This window comes from Suricata suricatta, chromosome 17 (assembly GCF_006229205.1).
Source record: "Suricata suricatta isolate VVHF042 chromosome 17, meerkat_22Aug2017_6uvM2_HiC, whole genome shotgun sequence".
NCBI classification, from domain to species: domain Eukaryota; kingdom Metazoa; phylum Chordata; class Mammalia; order Carnivora; family Herpestidae; genus Suricata; species Suricata suricatta.
Genome location: NC_043716.1, coordinates 52,909,130 through 52,928,965, shown reverse-complemented (window position 1 = coordinate 52,928,965; position 19,836 = coordinate 52,909,130). Strand labels below are relative to the sequence as shown.

The 19,836-nt window shown below is 40.9% G+C and overlaps 2 protein-coding genes across 2 annotated transcripts in view; both read left to right on the top strand.

The window, feature by feature from the left end:
* Window positions 1-11,103, top strand: part of SUMO2 (small ubiquitin like modifier 2) — an 11,918-nt gene extending 815 nt beyond the window's left edge. The window contains exons 2-5 of the mRNA XM_029927084.1: window positions 329-388; window positions 1,296-1,427; window positions 7,507-7,578; window positions 10,447-11,103. Coding sequence (XP_029782944.1) covers window positions 329-388; window positions 1,296-1,427; window positions 7,507-7,578; window positions 10,447-10,509 — 327 coding nt within the window. The 3' untranslated portion in view covers window positions 10,510-11,103. The remainder of the gene's footprint in view (window positions 1-328; window positions 389-1,295; window positions 1,428-7,506; window positions 7,579-10,446) is intronic.
* An 8,486-nt stretch (window positions 11,104-19,589) lies between these two features.
* Window positions 19,590-19,836, top strand: part of JPT1 (Jupiter microtubule associated homolog 1) — a 16,977-nt gene continuing 16,730 nt past the window's right edge. The window contains exon 1 of the mRNA XM_029928394.1: window positions 19,590-19,794. Coding sequence (XP_029784254.1) covers window positions 19,739-19,794 — 56 coding nt within the window. The 5' untranslated portion in view covers window positions 19,590-19,738. The remainder of the gene's footprint in view (window positions 19,795-19,836) is intronic.

The window sequence follows — 19,836 nt, the reverse complement described above, 5'->3', positions numbered from 1 at the left end:
TAGGGCGCGCGGTGTCCCCACCCTCCGCGGACCCCGCGCCGGGCCGCGGCGGGTGTTGCCGCCTTCGGGGTGGCGGGGAGTTCCCTCCACCCGGGGCTTCCCCCTCAGGCGAGGGGGGCTGCGGGCATCTGGGGACCCTTGCCCCGGGCCGCGGTGGCCTGGTGAGGGCTCGGGGCGAATCAATGGGCTGTCGATGGGGGTTCCCCATCGTGCCGTCGCGAGGGGCCGGGGGTTCGGGGACTCCCGGGGAGTGTTTCCCACTTTGATGGCCTCCGGGTCCCCGGGGGGCTGGGCAGGGGCTTTTCCCTGCGAGCCAGATGACCCCTAGCCTGCGGAGACCGTGCGGTTCCGAGAAGTTGGGAGGCAGCTGTGCCAGCAGAAGGACTTGGTAGGGCTTAACTTTTTAACGCGGGTTTTGAGGCACCGGGAGGCTCTTCCCGTGAGGACTCGGGCACACGCTTCTTCCTGGCACACGGCACCTCCGTTTGATTTGTTTTGTGACACCCCCTCCCCCTTCCTTTCCGAAGTGACTTGGGGCTACAGATTTCCATCCACTCTTGATTTTGGTGAACTTCATGTAGGGTCAGAATTTACAAGGAAGACTTGGAATGTCTTGGAAGAAAACTGCATTTGACCATGACAACAAAGGGGAGGGGAGAGAAGAGCTCTGAACTGAAAATAAACAGAAATGAGGCTGCTCATAGAGGCGAACAGTAATAGTAGTTCTAGGTTATTACCGCTGCTCTGAGTGAGAAGCGACGGATGCTCATCAATTAGGTTTTTTTTTTTTTTTAAGTAGTTGAGACCTAAGTTATTACACAGAGTTTGTAACTTTTTAACAGGAGAGTTGTAATGAGTTTTCAGTTCCAACTTCTAGATATTTATCCTTGCATTCTGTACTTAAAACACTTTGTAAAGGGAAAGGGCACTTATTTTAAATCTTTTTAGGGGAAACATACTTTGAGAGAGAGAGAGAAAATTGCCCTTTTAGAAAATTAAGATTCAGGAGCTCTTGACAGTAAATTGAGTGGGACCCATCTTTAAAAATCGATTGTTAATCGCTGATGGTATTGCATGTAAGGCTCCTTTTCTGTTTCTGTGACAGCTATTTAATGTCGTTGCTCCAGGAATTTTCATCTTTCAGATTGATTGCAGCGGCTGTTTTCAGCTGTATGCTCTTTTATCACGCAGAATGAGAAACCTGTTGATTTCTGAAGCAAGTTGGGCGGCTGCTGCTTTGAAAGGTGTTGGTTTTTCACATTTTCCAAATTACACTTTTATTTTTCTTTCAACAGGAAGGAGTCAAGACCGAGAACAACGATCATATTAATTTGAAGGTGGCGGGGCAGGATGGTTCTGTGGTGCAGTTTAAGATTAAGAGGCATACACCACTTAGCAAACTAATGAAAGCCTATTGTGAACGGCAGGTGAGGAACTGACATATGCACTTCCAATAAAACGTGTTTTTTAAAAACCTTATTTTTTTGAGAGTAGAAACTAGACTGGCATAATTTTATTATAATAGACTTGTTTGGTGGAATGAATGCCTTATGTACCTGACATATCAAATTTATCATGCACTTGGCATGTTGATGCTTTGAGAAAACCCTTAGGAAGGTTTGATTAGCATGCTCTGTGATTCTAGTCCGGTGCCAGAACGCCTCACGTTACTTTGACAACATGCGATTAGTTCCCCAGGGGATGTAGTCTTACTTTTATAAGAAAATTAGGATGAACTTGATAAAATTTTTTTTCAGGCTTCTTTTTTTTTTTTTTTTTAATTTATTTAAAATTTGAGTGGTGTCAGAATGCTTCATTTTGAGCATTTAAACCAGTTTGGAAATAAAGTTAAATTGTGAGTTTAACGACGTTACAGTTTCCCTGAAGCATGTAAAACTGTCATATTTTCTTAATAGTAGAGGTCAAGAAATTTAACCTCCTGAGTCAGACAAAAACACTCCTGTGTTATAGGGACATTTGCATTTTGCTCAGAAATTAGTAAATAGATTGCAAAAAGAGGAAGTTGAACCGAATAGATGCTGTGAGGTGAATGCAGCGTTTAGAACAAAGAGGCTTCCTTTTGTGAGGTTGAGTCTGACAATACAGAGGCAACTTTAAAGATGACTTTTTGCAAATATAACAAAAACTCTGGTACCCGGATCAGTTAACAATAACCTGGAAGAAGTATTTTTTAAATTCAACCCTGAATATATAACCTATAAAAGTTGGGAAGGTCATTCTTTTAGACTACAATAAGTTGTCAGCATTGCAAATAATTGTTCTAAAAGTAGACTCAAAATAGAGTAAGATTTAAACCTACGTTGAGAGGTTGAGTTTGAGCTGATAGTTGGAATTCCTCCCTGAGATCTAAGGACATTTGGAAGAAACTGAAGATTAACTTCTTTTTGAGATTGAAGCTTTATTTTATGTCCAATGTATATATGATAATTTATAGTAAGAATACTGTGCCTATAATGCTTTTATCTTCACTTGTAAATTACACTTCCCTGAAAAGATAGAGTTTTTAGTGTACTCTTTCTTGTTTGAAGAATTTTGGTGAAATCCACTTAAACAACTAGTAAATATGTACTTTCTAGTTGTGCTAAAGAATTTTTGCTTTAGCATCTTCCATATTTGAACACTAGTGCCCCTTCAGGTTAGAGAGGGATTTTAAAAGGTAATCATCTCGTAGAACTTTTATGAAGCACACCTTTTACAAAATAGAAGCATGCATAGATAGAGTGGTTTTCAACAAAATTTTCTGCCTATTTTTCCTCATTACTAAATTTTAGATTTTATTTTTTTAAATATTTATTTATGGAGAGGGGCAAACGGGAGGGCAGAGAAGTGGGGAGGGCAGAGGATCTGAAGTGACTCCATGCTGACACCAAAGAGCCCAGTGGGGCTCGAACTCATGAACCGAGAGGTCATGACCCGAGTCGAAGTTGGTTGTTTAACTGACTGAGCCACCTAGATGCCCCATAAATTTTAGGTTTTAGATGGTCATATTTTTCAACACTTAATATGAAAACTCAAACGTAGTGCAGAGTTGAAAAAACTGCGTTGAATACTCCTGTGCTCACCACCTAGATTTAACCACTAATATTTTGTTATACATCTCTATTGATAATCTCTATCCTAAAATGTTCTTATTTAAGACTTCCTGTATTTCCTGTAAGGGCCTCAAAAGAGCTTTTAACTTACCTGATACTTACCAGATACTTACCATGTGCTGGGGCATTATATGTACCAGAAAACCAGACATAGCACATCCTGCATTGCAGATGCTCTTTATAAGACATCTAGAAGATTGAATGAGCCAGTCAATCAACCAGGTTTTCCTGGTGTGTTAAATATAGTCTATTACTTATGTAAATAAAGTTTTTTGTGAATTTTTCAGTTAGGTTTAAGTTGAGTAAACTTGGGGCCATTCTTATTTGCAGTATGGGAAAAAGAAGCATTGGCAATCCATAAAAAAAAGTAATTCCACTGCATATCACTCAGAATGCTAGTATGATTTGAAGATAGGATCCAGGAAGAATTTTAAAAGATTTGTTTTCATTTTCCTTTTAAGTTGAGAATAACCTCGGAGTTTTGGCTGAAACAAGATCCCTGTTTACTTTTCAAATGTTTCATTATCTCATTCTAAGGAAGAGGGAGTTGAAGAAGTATCACCTAATTGGATTGATTAATTTCACAAAAATGAACTGGAATCAACCAATGAATCAATCTCTGCTCTCTGAAGCCATCTGACACTCCATGAAATAATCTATTATAGTAAATGCACACTAGAATGAAGTCGTATGCTCTCAGCAGAAGGCTACATGGCAACAAAGTGGGCAAACTCTAATTACACACACACACACACACACACACACACACCCCTTTTTTTAAAAAGGTATTTATTTTGAGAGAGCGTGAGCCAGTGGGAGAGGGGCTGAGAGAAGAAGAGAGAATCTAGGGGCTTTTTCTCATGAGCCATGAGATCATGACCTGAGCTGAAACCAAGAGTGGGATGCTTAATTGACTGAGCCACCTAGGTGCCCCTGAGTCCTTGCTTTTTAAGTATAGATAGAGCCTTTCAAAAGTCTAAATGTTTATGCAACCAAATTTTGCATAGCTAAGGTTTTTTTTTTTTTTTGGACAGTTGAGGATTCTTGAGTAAGGATTTCCTATCAAGATTAATTGAATGTTCATACTTTCTGATGAACTCATTTGGCTTTGTATCTTTGGAGGAGTTCCAGTAGATGTCTAATAGGCATCTCAAACTGAACATGCAAAAGAAGTCTCTTGATTCCACTCCTAGAATCTTTTTCTCTGGTGTCCAGCTCAGTAAATAGCACTATTTTGCATCTAGGTGGGAGGTGAAAGACTTGGGATCATCCTGATGATGCTTCATAACTCCTATAATAAAAATCCATCAACAAATTCTATTCTCTGCTGAAATCTGTGCTGTTCAAAACAGCAGTCACAAGCCCCGTGTGACTGTTTACCAACTGAAACATGGCTAGCCAAATTAATAAATGCTGTAAAGTGCACAGTATATGTCAGACTTTGAAAACTCATAGTAAAGAGAAAAGTACTCAACTTCAAATGTCAGTCACATATTAAAATAATAGGATTTTTTACTGTGTCAAGTTAAAACAGAATTTACCTGCTTTTAATGTGGCAATTAGAAATTTTAAAATTGCTTATGTGGCATATCCATATCCACATCCCCTAGTGTAAAACAGTGATTTTTTTTTAAGCACAGGGACAGGACCTTTTTGGCAGAAACAGCTGCCACATTGTGTTTGTCTTGGATAGTGCTGAACCCTCAACCATTTTATTCCACTCTTGCTCAATCACTAACCTGGGAGACCTTTCTGATTAATTCAGAGTGCCTCTGTTCCCATCACTTGGTCCTCAGCTGTCTTTTGCATTGATCTATATTTGTGTCTCCATTAAAATGTAAGCTCCATGAGCATAGGGCCTTTTTGTTCATGATTTCTTTAGGGCGTAAACCAGTACCTGGTATATAGAATGTCTTCAGTAAATGTTTGTAAAATGATAGTGAACATTCAAGCTGTCTCCAGAGGTTGGATTGTGAATAAGTTTTCTATTCGTATGTAGAATTAGAGTTTGCCCACTTTGTTGCCATGTAGCCTTCTGCTGAGAGCATACGACTTCATTCTAGTGTGCATTTACTATAATAGATTATTTCATGGAGTGTCAGATGGCTTCAGAGAGCAGAGATTGATTCATTGGTTGATTCCAGTTCATTTTTGTGAAATGAGGGAATGGGGATCCAAAGAGCTAACCTCACACAGCTCTACTGTGGCACATCTCTGAGCCAAAGCTCAGAGATAAGATTTTTTCGGGAGTGGAACCCAAATAAATACTGGTTTAATGTAAATTCGTTGTTTGAGTTGACAACGATTTATGGAATTGGAAAGGCAAGTTTCCTGAATTTCGGATTTTTGATCTGTATCAAAGTAAAAGCTTTTATTGATAAGGAAAAGCATGAAGTGAGCACGTTATATGCTTTGACCTGTGTCTACCCCCCCCCCTTGTTTTGAACGGCCATGCCATTGACCTTAGGACCTTACTAGTGGATGTAGTAGAGGAAAAATCCAGTATGTATGGCTTAGTATTTTATTAAAGCAGTGGGTCTTCAGTGGAGTGTTTGCATGTATGTAATCAGTAGTTCATGGCTTGGCATTTAATTCTGGTTGCTTTGCAGAATCACAGATTAAATTTGGGTGCCATGAGGAATGAGTTAAGGTTGTGGATATCCCGTATCTGGTCTGGGAATTGCTTGTATTCCTTAAGACAGGCTAGTCTGAGAGTGCCGTGTGTCAAAGGCCAGGGTTTGTAAAGGAAACTACTACGATCTTCATGTTAGAAGTCGTTTTAAAGACAGATGCAGTGAATCTTTGTTAAAGGAATACAAGTGTCCTATAAGTATTTATTGAGCACTTTGTTTCAGTATTCTAGTCCTAGGAACTCAGTTTAATTTTCCCTTAAGTAAATTGAAGCCGAGAGGTCTGTGTAACAGTAATTACAGTTTGTGATTCGAATATGATATAGGAGTGATTTTTTTTTTGTAGGATGCTTCTTACGCATCCTACCCTGCTTTTCCAGTTAATATGTACACAGCATATCTCCAGAGATAACTTTATTTTCATGTCTTCGTTTGGCTGCAGTTCCCAACAGCTTTGCTACTTTTGTTCCTTTCCCCTTCTCCCTACCCCTGTGTCAGGTAGGTAATGATTTGTAAAACCTTGGAATCTGCTTTGCAGAAGGGGCAGGCTTAGGCTCATTTACCTCCTTAAGTACATATAAAAATTTCTTGAAGCTAAAACTCTAGTAATACAAATTTTAAATTCCTTTTTTGTAATGAAGCTATTCAACTTAGTAATTTTAGATTTAAAAATTTTTTAAATGTTTTTTTAAATTTATTTTTGAGAGACAGAGAGAGACAGCGTGAGCAGGGGTGGGTCAGAGAGAGAGGGAGATACAGAATCCGAAGCAGGCTCCAGGCTCTAGGCTCTGAGCTAGCTGTCAGCACAGAGCCTGATGCAGGGCTCGAACCCACGAACTGTGAGATCATGACCTGAGCCGAAGCTGAACCCTTAACTGACTGAGCCACCCAGGCGCCCCTAGATTTATTTTTAAATAAAATGAATCATGGTAAGGTGGAAATTGCATTTCGTCCATTTTATTTCATCAGTAACATATACCCGTGAGCACCTACTATGTTCGAGGAATACAGTGTAAGCAAGACAGTCTTAGGTTCATGTCCCTCCTAGAGCTTACTTTTTAGTGAGAATGCCAATAATTGTTGGTCAGGGTTACTATGAAAAAGGAATTTAAAAAGCAGGTGTTTCTTTTTAACTAGTCCATTGTTCCAAGCTTGTGTGCTTATGAATGATTTAGGACAGTTTTAGTGGAAATGTCCTGCCCACCCAAGGGTAAAAATTTGTTGAGTTCCTGTGTTGTCCCTAGCATGGTGCTGGGTTGGGACACCAGTTACTCTGACTTAGTGATAGAAGCTGTTTGGATAGAAATGAAGAGAAAGTAGCTTTAATGCAAACTTAATCATTACACTAACTTAGGTGATTTCAGTTTTCATTATTAGGGTATTTCCCCCCCTTTTGGAGAGCTCTTTAGCATGCATGGAAGAATGTTGCTGGAGTATCTGTTACTTTAAATTTCTTTTCAGTATCTTTCTAATTCATTTACATGTACTGTTTGACTTAAGGTATGATCTGTCCAAGCTTTGGTTTCAAAAGCAAAACAACTTTTTTAAAAAGACCTTTTTTAAAAAAAGATCACTTTTCCAAAGAAAACCAAACATGATTCAAGGAAAGTGAAAATCATACCAACTCTTTTTAACCACATAGAAGTGTTAATGTATTGATGATTATTTGGGTCTTCTAAAAAATATATTTGCGGTTAAATATGCATATGGTTTCAGTTCTTACTGTTTCTTTGCATTCTTACTGCTTTTAAACTCTGTTGTAGGGTTTGTCAATGAGGCAGATCAGATTCCGATTTGATGGGCAACCAATCAATGAAACAGACACACCTGCACAGGTAAAAATCTCTTTGTGCTAGCTAGAGAGGTCAGTGTGTTTTGTAATTTGCTCAGCAGTCTTGTTTATTAATTTGTGAACTGTTAGTCATTGGAATATAGTTCTTCACCAGAGTTGAAAACTATGTAAAAATGAGCAAAGGGGCACAGAAGGAAAACAATAGGAATGTTAATGTTAGTATTTGCTCAGGAAATGTCTGAGGTTTTTAAATACTCAGTTACCATTTTGTAAAGATAACAGGTCATTTAGTTGCTTTTAATCCTCCCTATTGCCAGCATCATTCGGAGAACATAATTCAGAATGTTGTTTCCGATGCCGCAGTTCTTGATCAGGCTGCAGGCCCCCCACGGGTGATTGGCTAGCTGTCGATCTGACCGTTTTAACTTCTCATGCTGAATTCTTTTTCACTTGTCCTTGTCGACTGAAGGGATCTTGGGGCTCCCAACTGCAAGTCTCCTGATGGCTTAGCTTGACCAGTAGGGTTCTTGAAAATAGATGGCTTTCCAAAGCCTTCTGCAAAAGGTGACACTGTCTGATCCTTTAATCTCTTTACGTGTTACTTCAGTTCTGTCACTTTGTACAGGATCAGCTGGGCTGTCTTCTGTGGCAGAAGCTCTTTGTCTTGGTTTCTTTTTACCCTCTGAGGTTCCACTTAAGACTTCTAGTTTGGGGAAAAAATATTTTGATAGAAATTTAAATTGGAGCTCTTTTTCTTTTGAGTTTGTTTTTATCACTCCATAAAAACTAGCAAGTAATATTTATGGTACGAGTGAAACAGCCCACCCTGGCTGTGGTTTTGTTGATAAACTTAAACAATTTGAAATGTCTAAGTAGTTGAGGGAAGAATATCTTGAAGTAATTTTCCCTCAGTGAGTCTCTAAGAAGCAATTATAGTATGGAGCCACAAGGAGGAGCTGAATTCTCTCGGTGAAAGAGAGACAGGAAAAACACTTTCATCCTTTGAAGGCATTTCAAGTTTCACTATGAAATTTAACATCCCAGGAGTTTTATTTCACTGGAGAGGCTGAAGACATGTTTTCATGGTTTAAAAAGAATAAAAACCTATTATGCTAAACTCTGATGTCGAGGATGTATTTTCTGTCTTACCATGCTCTCGCCCACCACCGTAAAAAAAGGTTCTTGTTTCTGCAGCGCTAGCTGCAGATGTTAACTGTGAGGATTTTCTCAGAACTGCACTGTAAAATCTTCAAATTGAATTTGGAATTTTTTTTGATGTTTATTCATTTTTGAGAGAGAAAGAGAGCGTGTGCATGAGCAGGGGAGACACAGAATCAGAAGGGACTCCAGGCTCTGAGCTGTCAGCACAGAGCCCGACATGGGGCTCAAAGTCACAAGCTATGAGATCATGACCTGAGCTGAAGTCAGACACTCAACCGACTGAAGCCATCCAGGCGCCCCTGAATTTGGAATTGAACTCATTTTAGTATTTGAAATTGAATTCAGTGTAGAATGAAGCTGATTTCATTTTAGAATTATTCTCCCATATTAAATAGCAGAATTATGATAAATTACAATATCTTAATGACCAATTTTAATAGTAATATAATTATGTGCCCAGCATTCTGTTAAATACTTAACTTTCTTCGACTCATTTAATTCTTTTAACTGAATGCTATTTCCTTTTACAAAAGAGGGAATTGAGGCTTAGTCATTAACATTTTAATGCAATAGCCTTACTTTTAGTATATTTGAACTGTGCTAGAAATGATTTCCTTTCTTGTCTTTATGTACGTAGGGTTCTTGTTTTGTTTTCAAAATTACCAGTTTTTAGAAAGTATTTTTCACGGGTAATTATCAGCATAATAAACTATTACAAAGATTATTTCTTTTACAGTGTTACCATACTTACCAAGACCTTTCTTCTCTAAACATGGTTGTTTTTTGTACAATGCGTGGGTAGTGAACCTTGCAAAACTTAGCTTGCAAATAGTATTTTAAAATTTAAATTTGTTTTTTCTTGCCCATAGCCTTCCCTTGCACAGAGACAACCACTGTGCTCTGCATGTGCGAGGGGCTAGTCGTGGGGTGCACTCACACGCTCGGGTGCGCACGCTTTTAGAAACAAATGTAATTATACTACCGCTTTTGCTGCCTATTTTTTAAGTTTGTTTTTAGTGTAATACTAGATCTTAAGGATCGTTCCATTTCTGCACACTTAAATCTACTTTTTTTTTTTAATCTACTTTTTAATAACTATGGTATTTCATGTAAGAATGTACTGTATTTTTTTGAGTTTTCTTTTTAATGTTTATTTCTTTATTTTGAGAGAGAGGGCACTCATGCAAGCAGGGGAAGGACAGAGAGGAAGAGAGAGAATCCCAAGCACGGCAGAGCCTGATGAGGGGATTCATTCCACAAACCTTGAGATCACGGCCTGAGCCAAAATCAAGAGTCTGCCGCTTAACCTACCTGAGCAACTGAGGCAGCCCTTTCTTTGAATTTTTATTGATATTTAGGTTGTTTCCAGTCTTGCTCATTTAAACCATATTGCAGTGAGATCCTTTTACACATACCATTCTTATTCCCATTTATTTTGTGGTTTTATTGTATATCCTTTTTATTTTCAATATTAGGGGATTTATGATTTAACTCATGGACATTTTCACTTCCAAACTAAGTTTTCTATAATCTTCATTTAAGAAGCCCAAGTGAAAAATTAATTTAAACCTAAGTGTGATGCAACATTAAACTACAGGATGTCTAAAAATGACGAACACTGGAATTGGGTGGAACTTGTGCAGTTTTTCAGGGCACTTAAGTCTGATGGTTACAGATTTAAAAGCTGATAATCCGTGACCCTCCCTTTGTTTTTTTTGTTGTTGTTTTGTTTTTTTCTCTTTTATGCTAGTTGGAAATGGAGGATGAAGATACAATTGATGTGTTCCAGCAGCAGACAGGAGGTGTCTACTAAAAAGGGAACCTGCTACTTTACTCCAGAACTCTGTTCCTCCAGACCAAGAAGACATTCTCAATTAAAAACCGCAATTTGGTTCCACCACATCCTGACTACTACAGTATAGTTTTCTCTATTCTTTCATTTCCCCTTCCCCATTCCTTTATTGTACATAAAGTAACTGTGTATGTGCAAAAGCATTTTGCATTTTTTTTTTAACTAAATGGCCAATGGTATGTTTTGATCGACATCAAATGGAGATGGGATGGGGAAAAATACTGGTTCTGTGAAAATACCCCCTTTCTCCATTAGTGGCATGCTCATTCAGCTCTTACCTTTATATTCCAGTAAGTTATTTTGCTCTCACTGTTTAACAAAAAAAAGAACAACATAAAAATCCTTGCATACCTTGTTCGATTGGAGAATTTTAATGTTTTTCATTTATCATTGTAAAACCAAGGACAATTTTATAACTTTTTTGTACGTAGCTGTTACATGTAGGGCAATCTGTCTTTAAGTAGGGATAAATTACTCTAAAAGAAATGAATCCTAGATAGTTTTCCCTTCAAGTCAAGCGTCTTGTTGTTTAAATAAACTTCTTGTTTAAAATGAGCTGTTTTCTTTATTCTGAAGAATACTAAGAAAAGTTGAAGCTTAGCAAGAACCCCGAAATGAGTAGGCCTGCTAGAAGAAACACTTCAAGGAAGAACTAACAGATGCAAAACAAAGCATAACAGTGTGTAAATGATTAGATGTTTCAGCCTCTTTGCTCAGTAAGCTGAGTTCCAAATCTGCAGCTTCACTGGCACAAAAAATTGGGTCATGGTGTTGTGGATTCACTCCCAAGTTGTCTTCTCCGGAACACCGCCTGGCAGGGTGGGTTGGTACATGCAGCTAGGAAGAAGCCGTGATTTTGCTGACTATGCGATAAACCACTTAACCTTTTTTTTTTTTTTTTTTTATGTTTATGTATTTTGAGAGAGGGGGAGGGAGAGAGAGTCCCAAGCAGGCTCTGCCCTGTCAGTGCAGAGCCCAGTGATGCGGAGCTCCATCTCACAAACTGAGAGCCGCTCCCAGGCGCCCCAATCCCTTGACCATTCTAACTCGGGCTGATAGTAAACATCCCCCAACCCAAAGTGGAGTCTCTGTTCCTTGAGGATGTTGAGAGATACGAGGTATTTACGTGTATCCGCTCTTAGGGCTTTAACTAGGCAGGGCACCACGGTGTCTAAATTCACCGCTATCAGAGTCAATGAACAGAATATTAGAGCCGGAAAGATTTAGATTACTTAATTGTAACCCCTGTTTTATAGCCAAGGAAGCAGAGGTCCAGAGATAATTCTGAAATAAGGACTGGAGAATAGGTCTAATACCTGATAAAATTGAGTTCTGCCGTGTTGGCGCTCAAGAAGCAGACGTCCTACCTCCTCACAACGAGGCCTTTTTGGGTCAAGTCCCCATTGTTCCTATCCTGTCTTGTCATTCGTTCATTTAGTTTGCCACTGCTGTAATATGGTCTCTTTTTTTTTTTTAATGTCCATTTTTATGGTGAGTGAGCTTCCCCAAAGATGTTCAATAGATTTTTTAAAAGTTTATTTTATTTCAGTAATCTCTACACCCAGCGTGGAGCTTGAATTTATGACCCTCATGATCAAATGCTCTTCTGACCTGCTCAACCAACCCGGTGACCCTGTTCCATAGATTTTTGACTCTGTATGTACAGGAGTTAATCTCGAATCAACATCTTTTACTTTTCTATATGTATAGTGTTAACCAATTTCTACAATTTATATTGTGTAACTGTGGGAAGCCTGCCCTCGAGGAGAGAGCTGGTAAGTGCATGTCTCTCTTGATTTGTTGCACTAGGTACGGTTGAGGGGTGGAATTTGACGGTGCCTTAAAAATGAAAAATGCGGATTGAAATTCAAGCCAGAGACCTTTATTATGAAAAGGATTTGAATTAGGTTCTTGTTTAATTAGGAATTTACTAACTAATGTCATGTATGAGCTTTTGCCATGTTGGGGGGGGGCAATATGAAACAACAGAAATACTTGATAGAATCTTAAAAACCTGAGGGAAAAGCAGGGAAAGCACATGGATAATATAGTGTGTTGAAGCTGATTAGCAGTTGGGTCAGTGTATAACTAAAGATTCACCTTATTTCTGTTCTTCAGTGAACTGCTTTTCATAGTTGATCGCGCCCTATTTCACATATGTTGCTACCAAGAAAACAAATACTCTGGAAAAATTTGTGGAGCACTTTTTTGTTGTTTTCATTTTTAAATAATCTTTACAGCCAACATGGTTCTTGAATTCCCAACCCTGAGATCAAGAATTGCCCACTCTCCTGACTCAGCCAGGTGTCCCTGTGGAGCACTTTTTTTTTAGTGTTTTATTTATATTAGAGAGAGAGCACTAGCACGCTAGGGGCAGAGGGAGAGGGAGGGAGAGAATCCCAAGCGGAGCCCAGCACGGGGCTCTATCTCCTGATGACCTGAGCCAAAATCAAGAGTTGGACGCTGAACCTGAGCCCCTCCGGCTACCCCACCACCACCTCCCACTCAACTGGAGCACTTTATAAAGAACACTTTGAAAATCAGTAAATTGTTGAAAACAATTACTGAAAGTAATCTTGGCATTTTATTTATTTTGGCTCTGGAGGGGAGGTTCAAATGATGGGAGTTATACTTCCAGTTTGATTAACTGCTCTCTTGGTAATATCCTACATATCTATCTTGAAAGTAGCGAACACAGTTCTGTATAGAGAAATGAGAACATTCTTGTTCCAAAGCACTCCTGTTCCTACACGCCGCTTGACCCCAAACAAAAGGTATTAGCAACTTTTCAGAAATGAGGAGTGTCAAGTTGTTGGGTTCGTTGTTTTGCTTGATGTTTTTGTGGGAAATCCTTTAACCTGATGATCAGATTATATTCTCCCTGAAGGGGATGAGGTTGAAGGGAAGATGGGGAGGAGTAACAGTTTGAAAGAGAGATTCCCGGTCAGAGTGTGTAGTTTGTGGGACGGGACAGCCGGACGTCAGTAGAAGGTGGAACCCCAGGACAAGAGGGAAGCCTGCTGGCGGGGTTCCCCAAGGCCCCTGCAGGCGGTACGGTGTAGAGAGGGTCAGCTGTCCTGCGGAGGATGGTTTTTGAGTTAAGATACTGCTGCTTTTAAATATGACTGAGGTTTTGCTTCAGAATCCCCTGATGAGCCTTTAAAAAGGAACCAATGCCTGGGCCCTACGCCCGGAAATGTATTTTCAAAGCGATATGAAATTGAGAAGCAATTCTGGGAGGCATTCATTCTTGCAACTCTTGAGAGTTAAGAGCCTTATGGTGAAGATTACATGAGGTAATAAATATTTTAGCTGCCTAACACCGTCCCTCCCAGGAACTGAATTCTAAAGAAAAGTATCTTCTGTGTTGCAGTGAGGGCTCCGTCAGGGTGCCGAGGCTACAGCAGAATACACCGTAATCTGTAAGGATCGCTTGTGCTTCACGTAAATGAAAAAGGCCAAAGCTTTTCCATTCATTTTTAAAACAATACAATTGTTGTCATGTTAGGTGTTTTAACAAATGCTTAATGCTACATGGTACCCTAATGAGTCTAAAGAAAAACAGTCCTCAGGATTTTAATGATTCTCTAATACTCTTAAGAACCAAAAGACTCATCCCTAACCTGCTTCAACATTCTGGTTCTGTAGGTGATGACTTAAGGGGTAGTCTTCCTGTGTGTAGGACGTACACATGTTTTATGGAAGCGGGACTTCAGTCTGCACAGTGGCTAGCTAATGAAGAGTTCCTCAGAGTGGAACATAATCAGAATAGAACTTAGAAACAGGTTAGGAATTTAATCTATTTGGAATGTGGAGTGTTATTTCCCTGTAAGCAGGGACATGTGACTACAGAACTACATATGAGATCATTTTAGGATTTCCCTTACCCTCGGGGCCTTTATGAAACAATTTAAAGTCTGAGTTGTCGTGTAATGTTTGCTTTCTTTGCAATTCGTATTTTTAAGGCATGTTTAGGTGGCTAACTTTGTCTCAAGTTCTAGAATTTGGAATATTAAGAAAAGAGTTTTCTCACATTTCCCAGGGAATGCTGTTTTAAACGGTTTGATGTTTTGTAATTTTAGCAAAGGAGGCCAAATCCGTCTCTAGGAGAGCAGGACAGATGGGTTAGGGGAGTTTTTGCTTGTTTATTCAATATAGAAATAGTAGCATGGGATTGGGTAAAGTGAACAAACCTAATCCGCGCCATTTTATTCAGCTCAGTCTGACGGGAAGGGGAAATAATGGGAAAATAGGAATCACGCTCTCCCTCCACAGATCAGTGATTACAGAGGACGGGATAGTGGCCTGTCGGACCTGGTAGAGCCTATGTGCCGTTTTGTTTACATTTGACAGAAGGTCAAAACATGACAGCCATTTTCCATGTTTGAGACTTCCCAGATTTGCTTTGTGGCAAGTGAGTTTCAAGAGAAAATGAAATCCTTCAGTTGTCTGTGGCGTTGATCTGCCTTTGTGTGTATGTGTGAGGATGCAGCTAAGAAAAGAATGGACAGATGCGTACTAAATTTGGCTTCAGGAGTGATGGATACAGAATGTAGTGTAGATATGTGTGGTTAAGTCACACTTAAGTGACTTGGGGCACCCTGAGATCCTGGGGTTGAAAAGCTTGTTAGAAATACCCGTCAGTGAATCATTCAGTAACTCAGCTACTTTGCAAAGTTCAAAAACAGAAGGCCAGCATTTTCTTTTAATAATAGGAGGAATAGAAAATATGAAGAAAATGTATTGGGGCGCCTGGCAGGGTCAGTCGGTAAAGCATGCGACTCTTGATCGCAGATTCATAAGTTTGAGGCCCACGCTGGGCATAGAGATTACTTGAAGAGAAAAAGAAAGAAAAAAGAGAAAAGATGTATTAAACTATGGGTGAACATAAATAATTACTGTTCTTGTAGGTCAAAAGTAATTAAATGTCTGCAATTTCATGTGGACTCCACCTGTATATGTGTGTGTTGGATCAGAGGGAGAGACATGAATCTAAGAAATTGGTTCAAATCTGGTTGCATAATCCTGGCAGAGTAAATACTAATAATGAAGCCCTGCAGTTTGCACAGATCTCTAGGGTGCTGGAATAGATTGGGGTTGAAATTATGGGGGATTCAGAACAAAATTGGTAACATCCAATGCAAAACTAGATATTTGAGAGCTAAGAGACACTATGTTAGTGTTTTTGTGTTTCGTTTAGGCTTGAGCTTCATAGGCGCAAGCGGTGAAGACCGACCTCCAGATTATTCTGTTTTGAGTAAGTTGTACATTGCATTCCTGAGTAGAACTCCACATTACCCATCAACAAATTAAACCAATAGGACTTCTGTCCGTGTTAAAGGAAAATTATCAGGGCTTTTAAACATTTTTGAAATAGTAAATAGTATTTTAAATAGTAAAAATCTCTTGGCACTTGCTTCAGAACAATAGATTGTGTTCTGAGTTTTGGGTTTCCAAGCCCTGTTGGGAACATTTTATTTTTGAGACAGAGAGAGACAGAGTGCCAACAAAGGAGGGGCAGAGAGAGAGGGAGACACAGAATCTGAAACAGGCTCCAGGCTCCGAGCTGTCAGCACAGAACCTGATGCGGGGCTCGAACCCACAAACCGTGAGATCATGGCCTGAGCAGAAGTTGGATGCTTAACCGACTGAGCCACCCAGGCGCCCCTGTTTTTTTTTTTTTTTAATTTTTTGAATTTTAAAAATATTTTTGAGAAAGGGCAGAGAGAGGGAGACACAGAATCTGAAGCAGGCTCCAGCCTCTGAGCTAGCTGTCAGCACAGAGCCCGACTCGGGGCTCGAATTCGGGAACAGCGAGATCATGACTTTAGCCGAAGTTGGGAGCTTAACTGACTGAGCCACCCAGCCACCTGTAACTGACTGGTGGTTTGAATGTAGCAGAGAAGTGGCAGCTCCGGGCTAGGTGAAATCAAAGGGTACTTAATTGCTTCAAGGCATGAGAAGTCATGCAGAATGTGGCTAATTGCTCATTCCTCCTCCACCTTATTTAAAAAACAGATGAAAACGGAACATACATGTAGGGCAGTGGGACCATGGGGTTGGGCCAGCCAGGGGCGGGGAAGCAGAAAGGGCCAGGATTTCGGATCTTCCGCTCGGTTTCAGTCACTGCTGCTCTGTTGTTCATCTAGGTTATATATTTGAATTCTGCTTTGTAAAAGTTTGGAAAACATGGCTGTAGTCGTGAAATAGCTGTTGGACCATTCCTTGTCATAAGACTTCATTTGTCTTCTATTTCTTAAGGTTTTTAGGTTCACCCAAGGGTTCAGAACAACTTATACAGATACAGAGCCGTAGACAAGTATTTTAGAAAGCAGTGACAGGCCTTTATGATTTTAGAAGCAGCCATTCTTTTGCATCTTTGGATCCTGATCTGATCTGTGCTGCTCTTTTGAACAATGTAATTTCAGTAATGTCCCATTTTCAATTGAGTCGGTCATCTGGAGCAAAGGTCATGAGAGCCCAGTTACGCATCCCACCACTTCTGCCCCAGGTCCCCATGGTGAGGCAGAACGGGGGAGTGTGGTTGGTTTTAGTCAAAACTGCTGTAGGACATGAACAAGTAAATAGGAAGGCTTGTTATTCTGGAAATTCTTGGCAATTTTATTTATTTATTTAAGGCAGGAATCTCTTTTATTTAGTTTTAGGTAAGCTCTATATGGGATTTGAACTAATGACCCTGAGATCAAGAATCACACGTCATACCGACTGAGCCAGCCAGGCACCTCTAGCAGTTTTACTTTATTTTATTTATTTTTTAAATTTTTTAAAATGTTTTATTTATTTTTGATACAGAGAGAGACAGAGCATGAGAGGGGGAGGGGCAGAGAGAGAAGGAGACACAGAATCGGAAGCAGGCTCCATGCTCTGAGCTAGCTATCAGCACAGAGCCTGACGTGGGGCTCGAACCCACAAACGTGAGATCTGACCTGAGCCGAAGTCGGAGGCTTAGCCGACTGAGCCACCCAGGCGCCCCTAGCAGTTTTACTTTAAAATCCAGTGCACCAAACAGGCCTGCTTAAGGTGGCCTTGATCAGTTATCTGTTTTATATACTTTATTCTTTACAAATCATTAGATTAAAAGGGTTCCCAGGACGGATCCCTTACCTTTGAAGCAAAAGTGCTCCGTCCAACCCACGTGTGAAAGCTAACTTCTTAAAGATATCCATGAATAGACCCTACCCTCGCCCTGCCCCCCAGGAAATTTCAACTCCGGAGATCTTGGAGGGGGCCTGGCAATCATTTGTATTCCTTAAGAGCTCATAGGTTATTCTGATAGAAAGCTTTAATTTACCCCAAGTACAACATTTTTTAAATTCTCATTTCAAACCCTTCACAACAACATAGAATTGGTGCTGTTAATCCCATGTATAGGCGAGGAAGCAAGAGCATAGATGACCTAGAAGCCTCTTTAAGGGAGGAGAACCAAACCTTTTTCAGTTTCCAGCCTAGTGTGTGGCCGCACCAATCTGTCTTTTACACTAAAGGGGATGGAGGAAATAGAGCAAGTCAAATATGAACTCAAAAGTTTAGACCAAAAGGGACCCACCTGAAGATTTGCCCAACCCCGGCATTTAACACATAAAAAACAATTTCGGATCGTTAAAAAGTTTGTAATTACTTTCTGAGTGTGTCTGGTAATAAGCAAAGCTATCACTTTGATGACCTCCTACGTGTGGAGCCAGGCACTTTCCATCCATTACTGTATTTACAACTCTATGGAGTTGAAATACTGTTTTGTCCTTATTTTACGAATGAGGAAATGAGTGCTCAGAAGGTAAGAGTTCAGATTAAAATTCAGATTAAAATTCTGATTTCTCCTATGAGAGCCTGAAAGACCATACTCACCAGAAGGGCATGCGTGCTCACTGGCCAACTTGGTCCAAAGGGTTTTTGTTTTCCAGCCTTTAAGAATGGGAAGATTGGAGGCGCCTTAAAAATAAAATCTAAAAAAAAAAAAAGAATGAGAAGATTTTAGTTCAAATGAGTGGTCAGCACATAAAGACATGATCCATGCCTCCTAGGAGGGAACTTCTCTCTGGCTTTATGAAAACCCAGGAGAGAGGTTAACCAAGAATACAAACTTCCAAACCATCAAGGAGGAGGAGGCCACACAGAGTGGAATGTTGTTCAGTTCTTATGGAAATACTGAAAAGGGTCTGCCTTGAGGAAACATGCATGGTGTGGGAAGGCCTCCACTCCTGTGTGCTCAAGCCTTTCCTCTTCCGATCGTGGAAACAGCCATTCTTGAGCCCTCCAAGTGGTGTCCGCATTTGTTGCAGGGATAGATTTACCCAGACAGGTGGAAGAGCCATGACTTCAGGGTTATAAACAGCTGCAGAGGCCAGGGCTGCTCCATAGTCTTGGTAGCAAGGGAGGTGACCCTTCCCCACTGCCGAGCATTAACCAGCCTTAGAACAGGCCCTCCACATCGGAACGACGTGTAATTTTGGTCTAGTACATGCACCACCCCATGACAGCTAAACAGTGACATTAAAATGTGAAGAATTTCCAGTCGTTTTCAAAGGGATCGTGCTGGCTTGCTTTCTGTTGCTGACTCATAGTGCTGCTGCTTTGAGACTGTCATGTTTCCAAACGGGACACACAGTAGGTAGTCAATGAATGTCAATTTGTAGCCGTAATTTTCATCCCTTAAGGAGCGTGCCCTTACTATCTCCCCATGAATAAGGCAAATAAGTGGATGGTAAAGACAATCTGCCCTGGGCTTGGGGGGCAGAGCGAGCTGCCCTCAGTCAGGTAACTTTTTTAAGTGACAGTGAGCACAACTTGTGCCCAGCGCGGCAGGTTTGTCCTTTGTCCAATCATCACCGAGATTTGAGAGTGGGGGAGGGGGAACTTCCAGAGACCTACCCTGACCAGGAAGGGGGCGGGTTTAGGCTGAGCTGGGCCGCCGCAGCCCGGCGAGGTGCCGCCCGATGCCTGGCACTTCAGGGAACCAATAGGAACGAAAAGAGCTATTTGAATTGGCCAATACCGGCAGGGCGGGGGCGGGCTCTTTCGAGCCTCATAAAGGCTGCGGCCGGCGAGGCAGGCGGCGGCGGAGGCTCCTGCAGCGGTCGGTGGCGTCGCGGTGGGGAGCTGCGCTGCGCCCCTCGGACCCGGCCCACTCGGCGCTGTGCTCCCACGCCAGCCTACCTCGGTCATCGGCACCATGACCACCACCACCACCTTCAAGGGAGTGGACCCCAACAGCAGGAATAGCTCCCGGTGAGGCTGCGGGGCCGCCCCCGCGCCGCGCGAGGCTCGAGG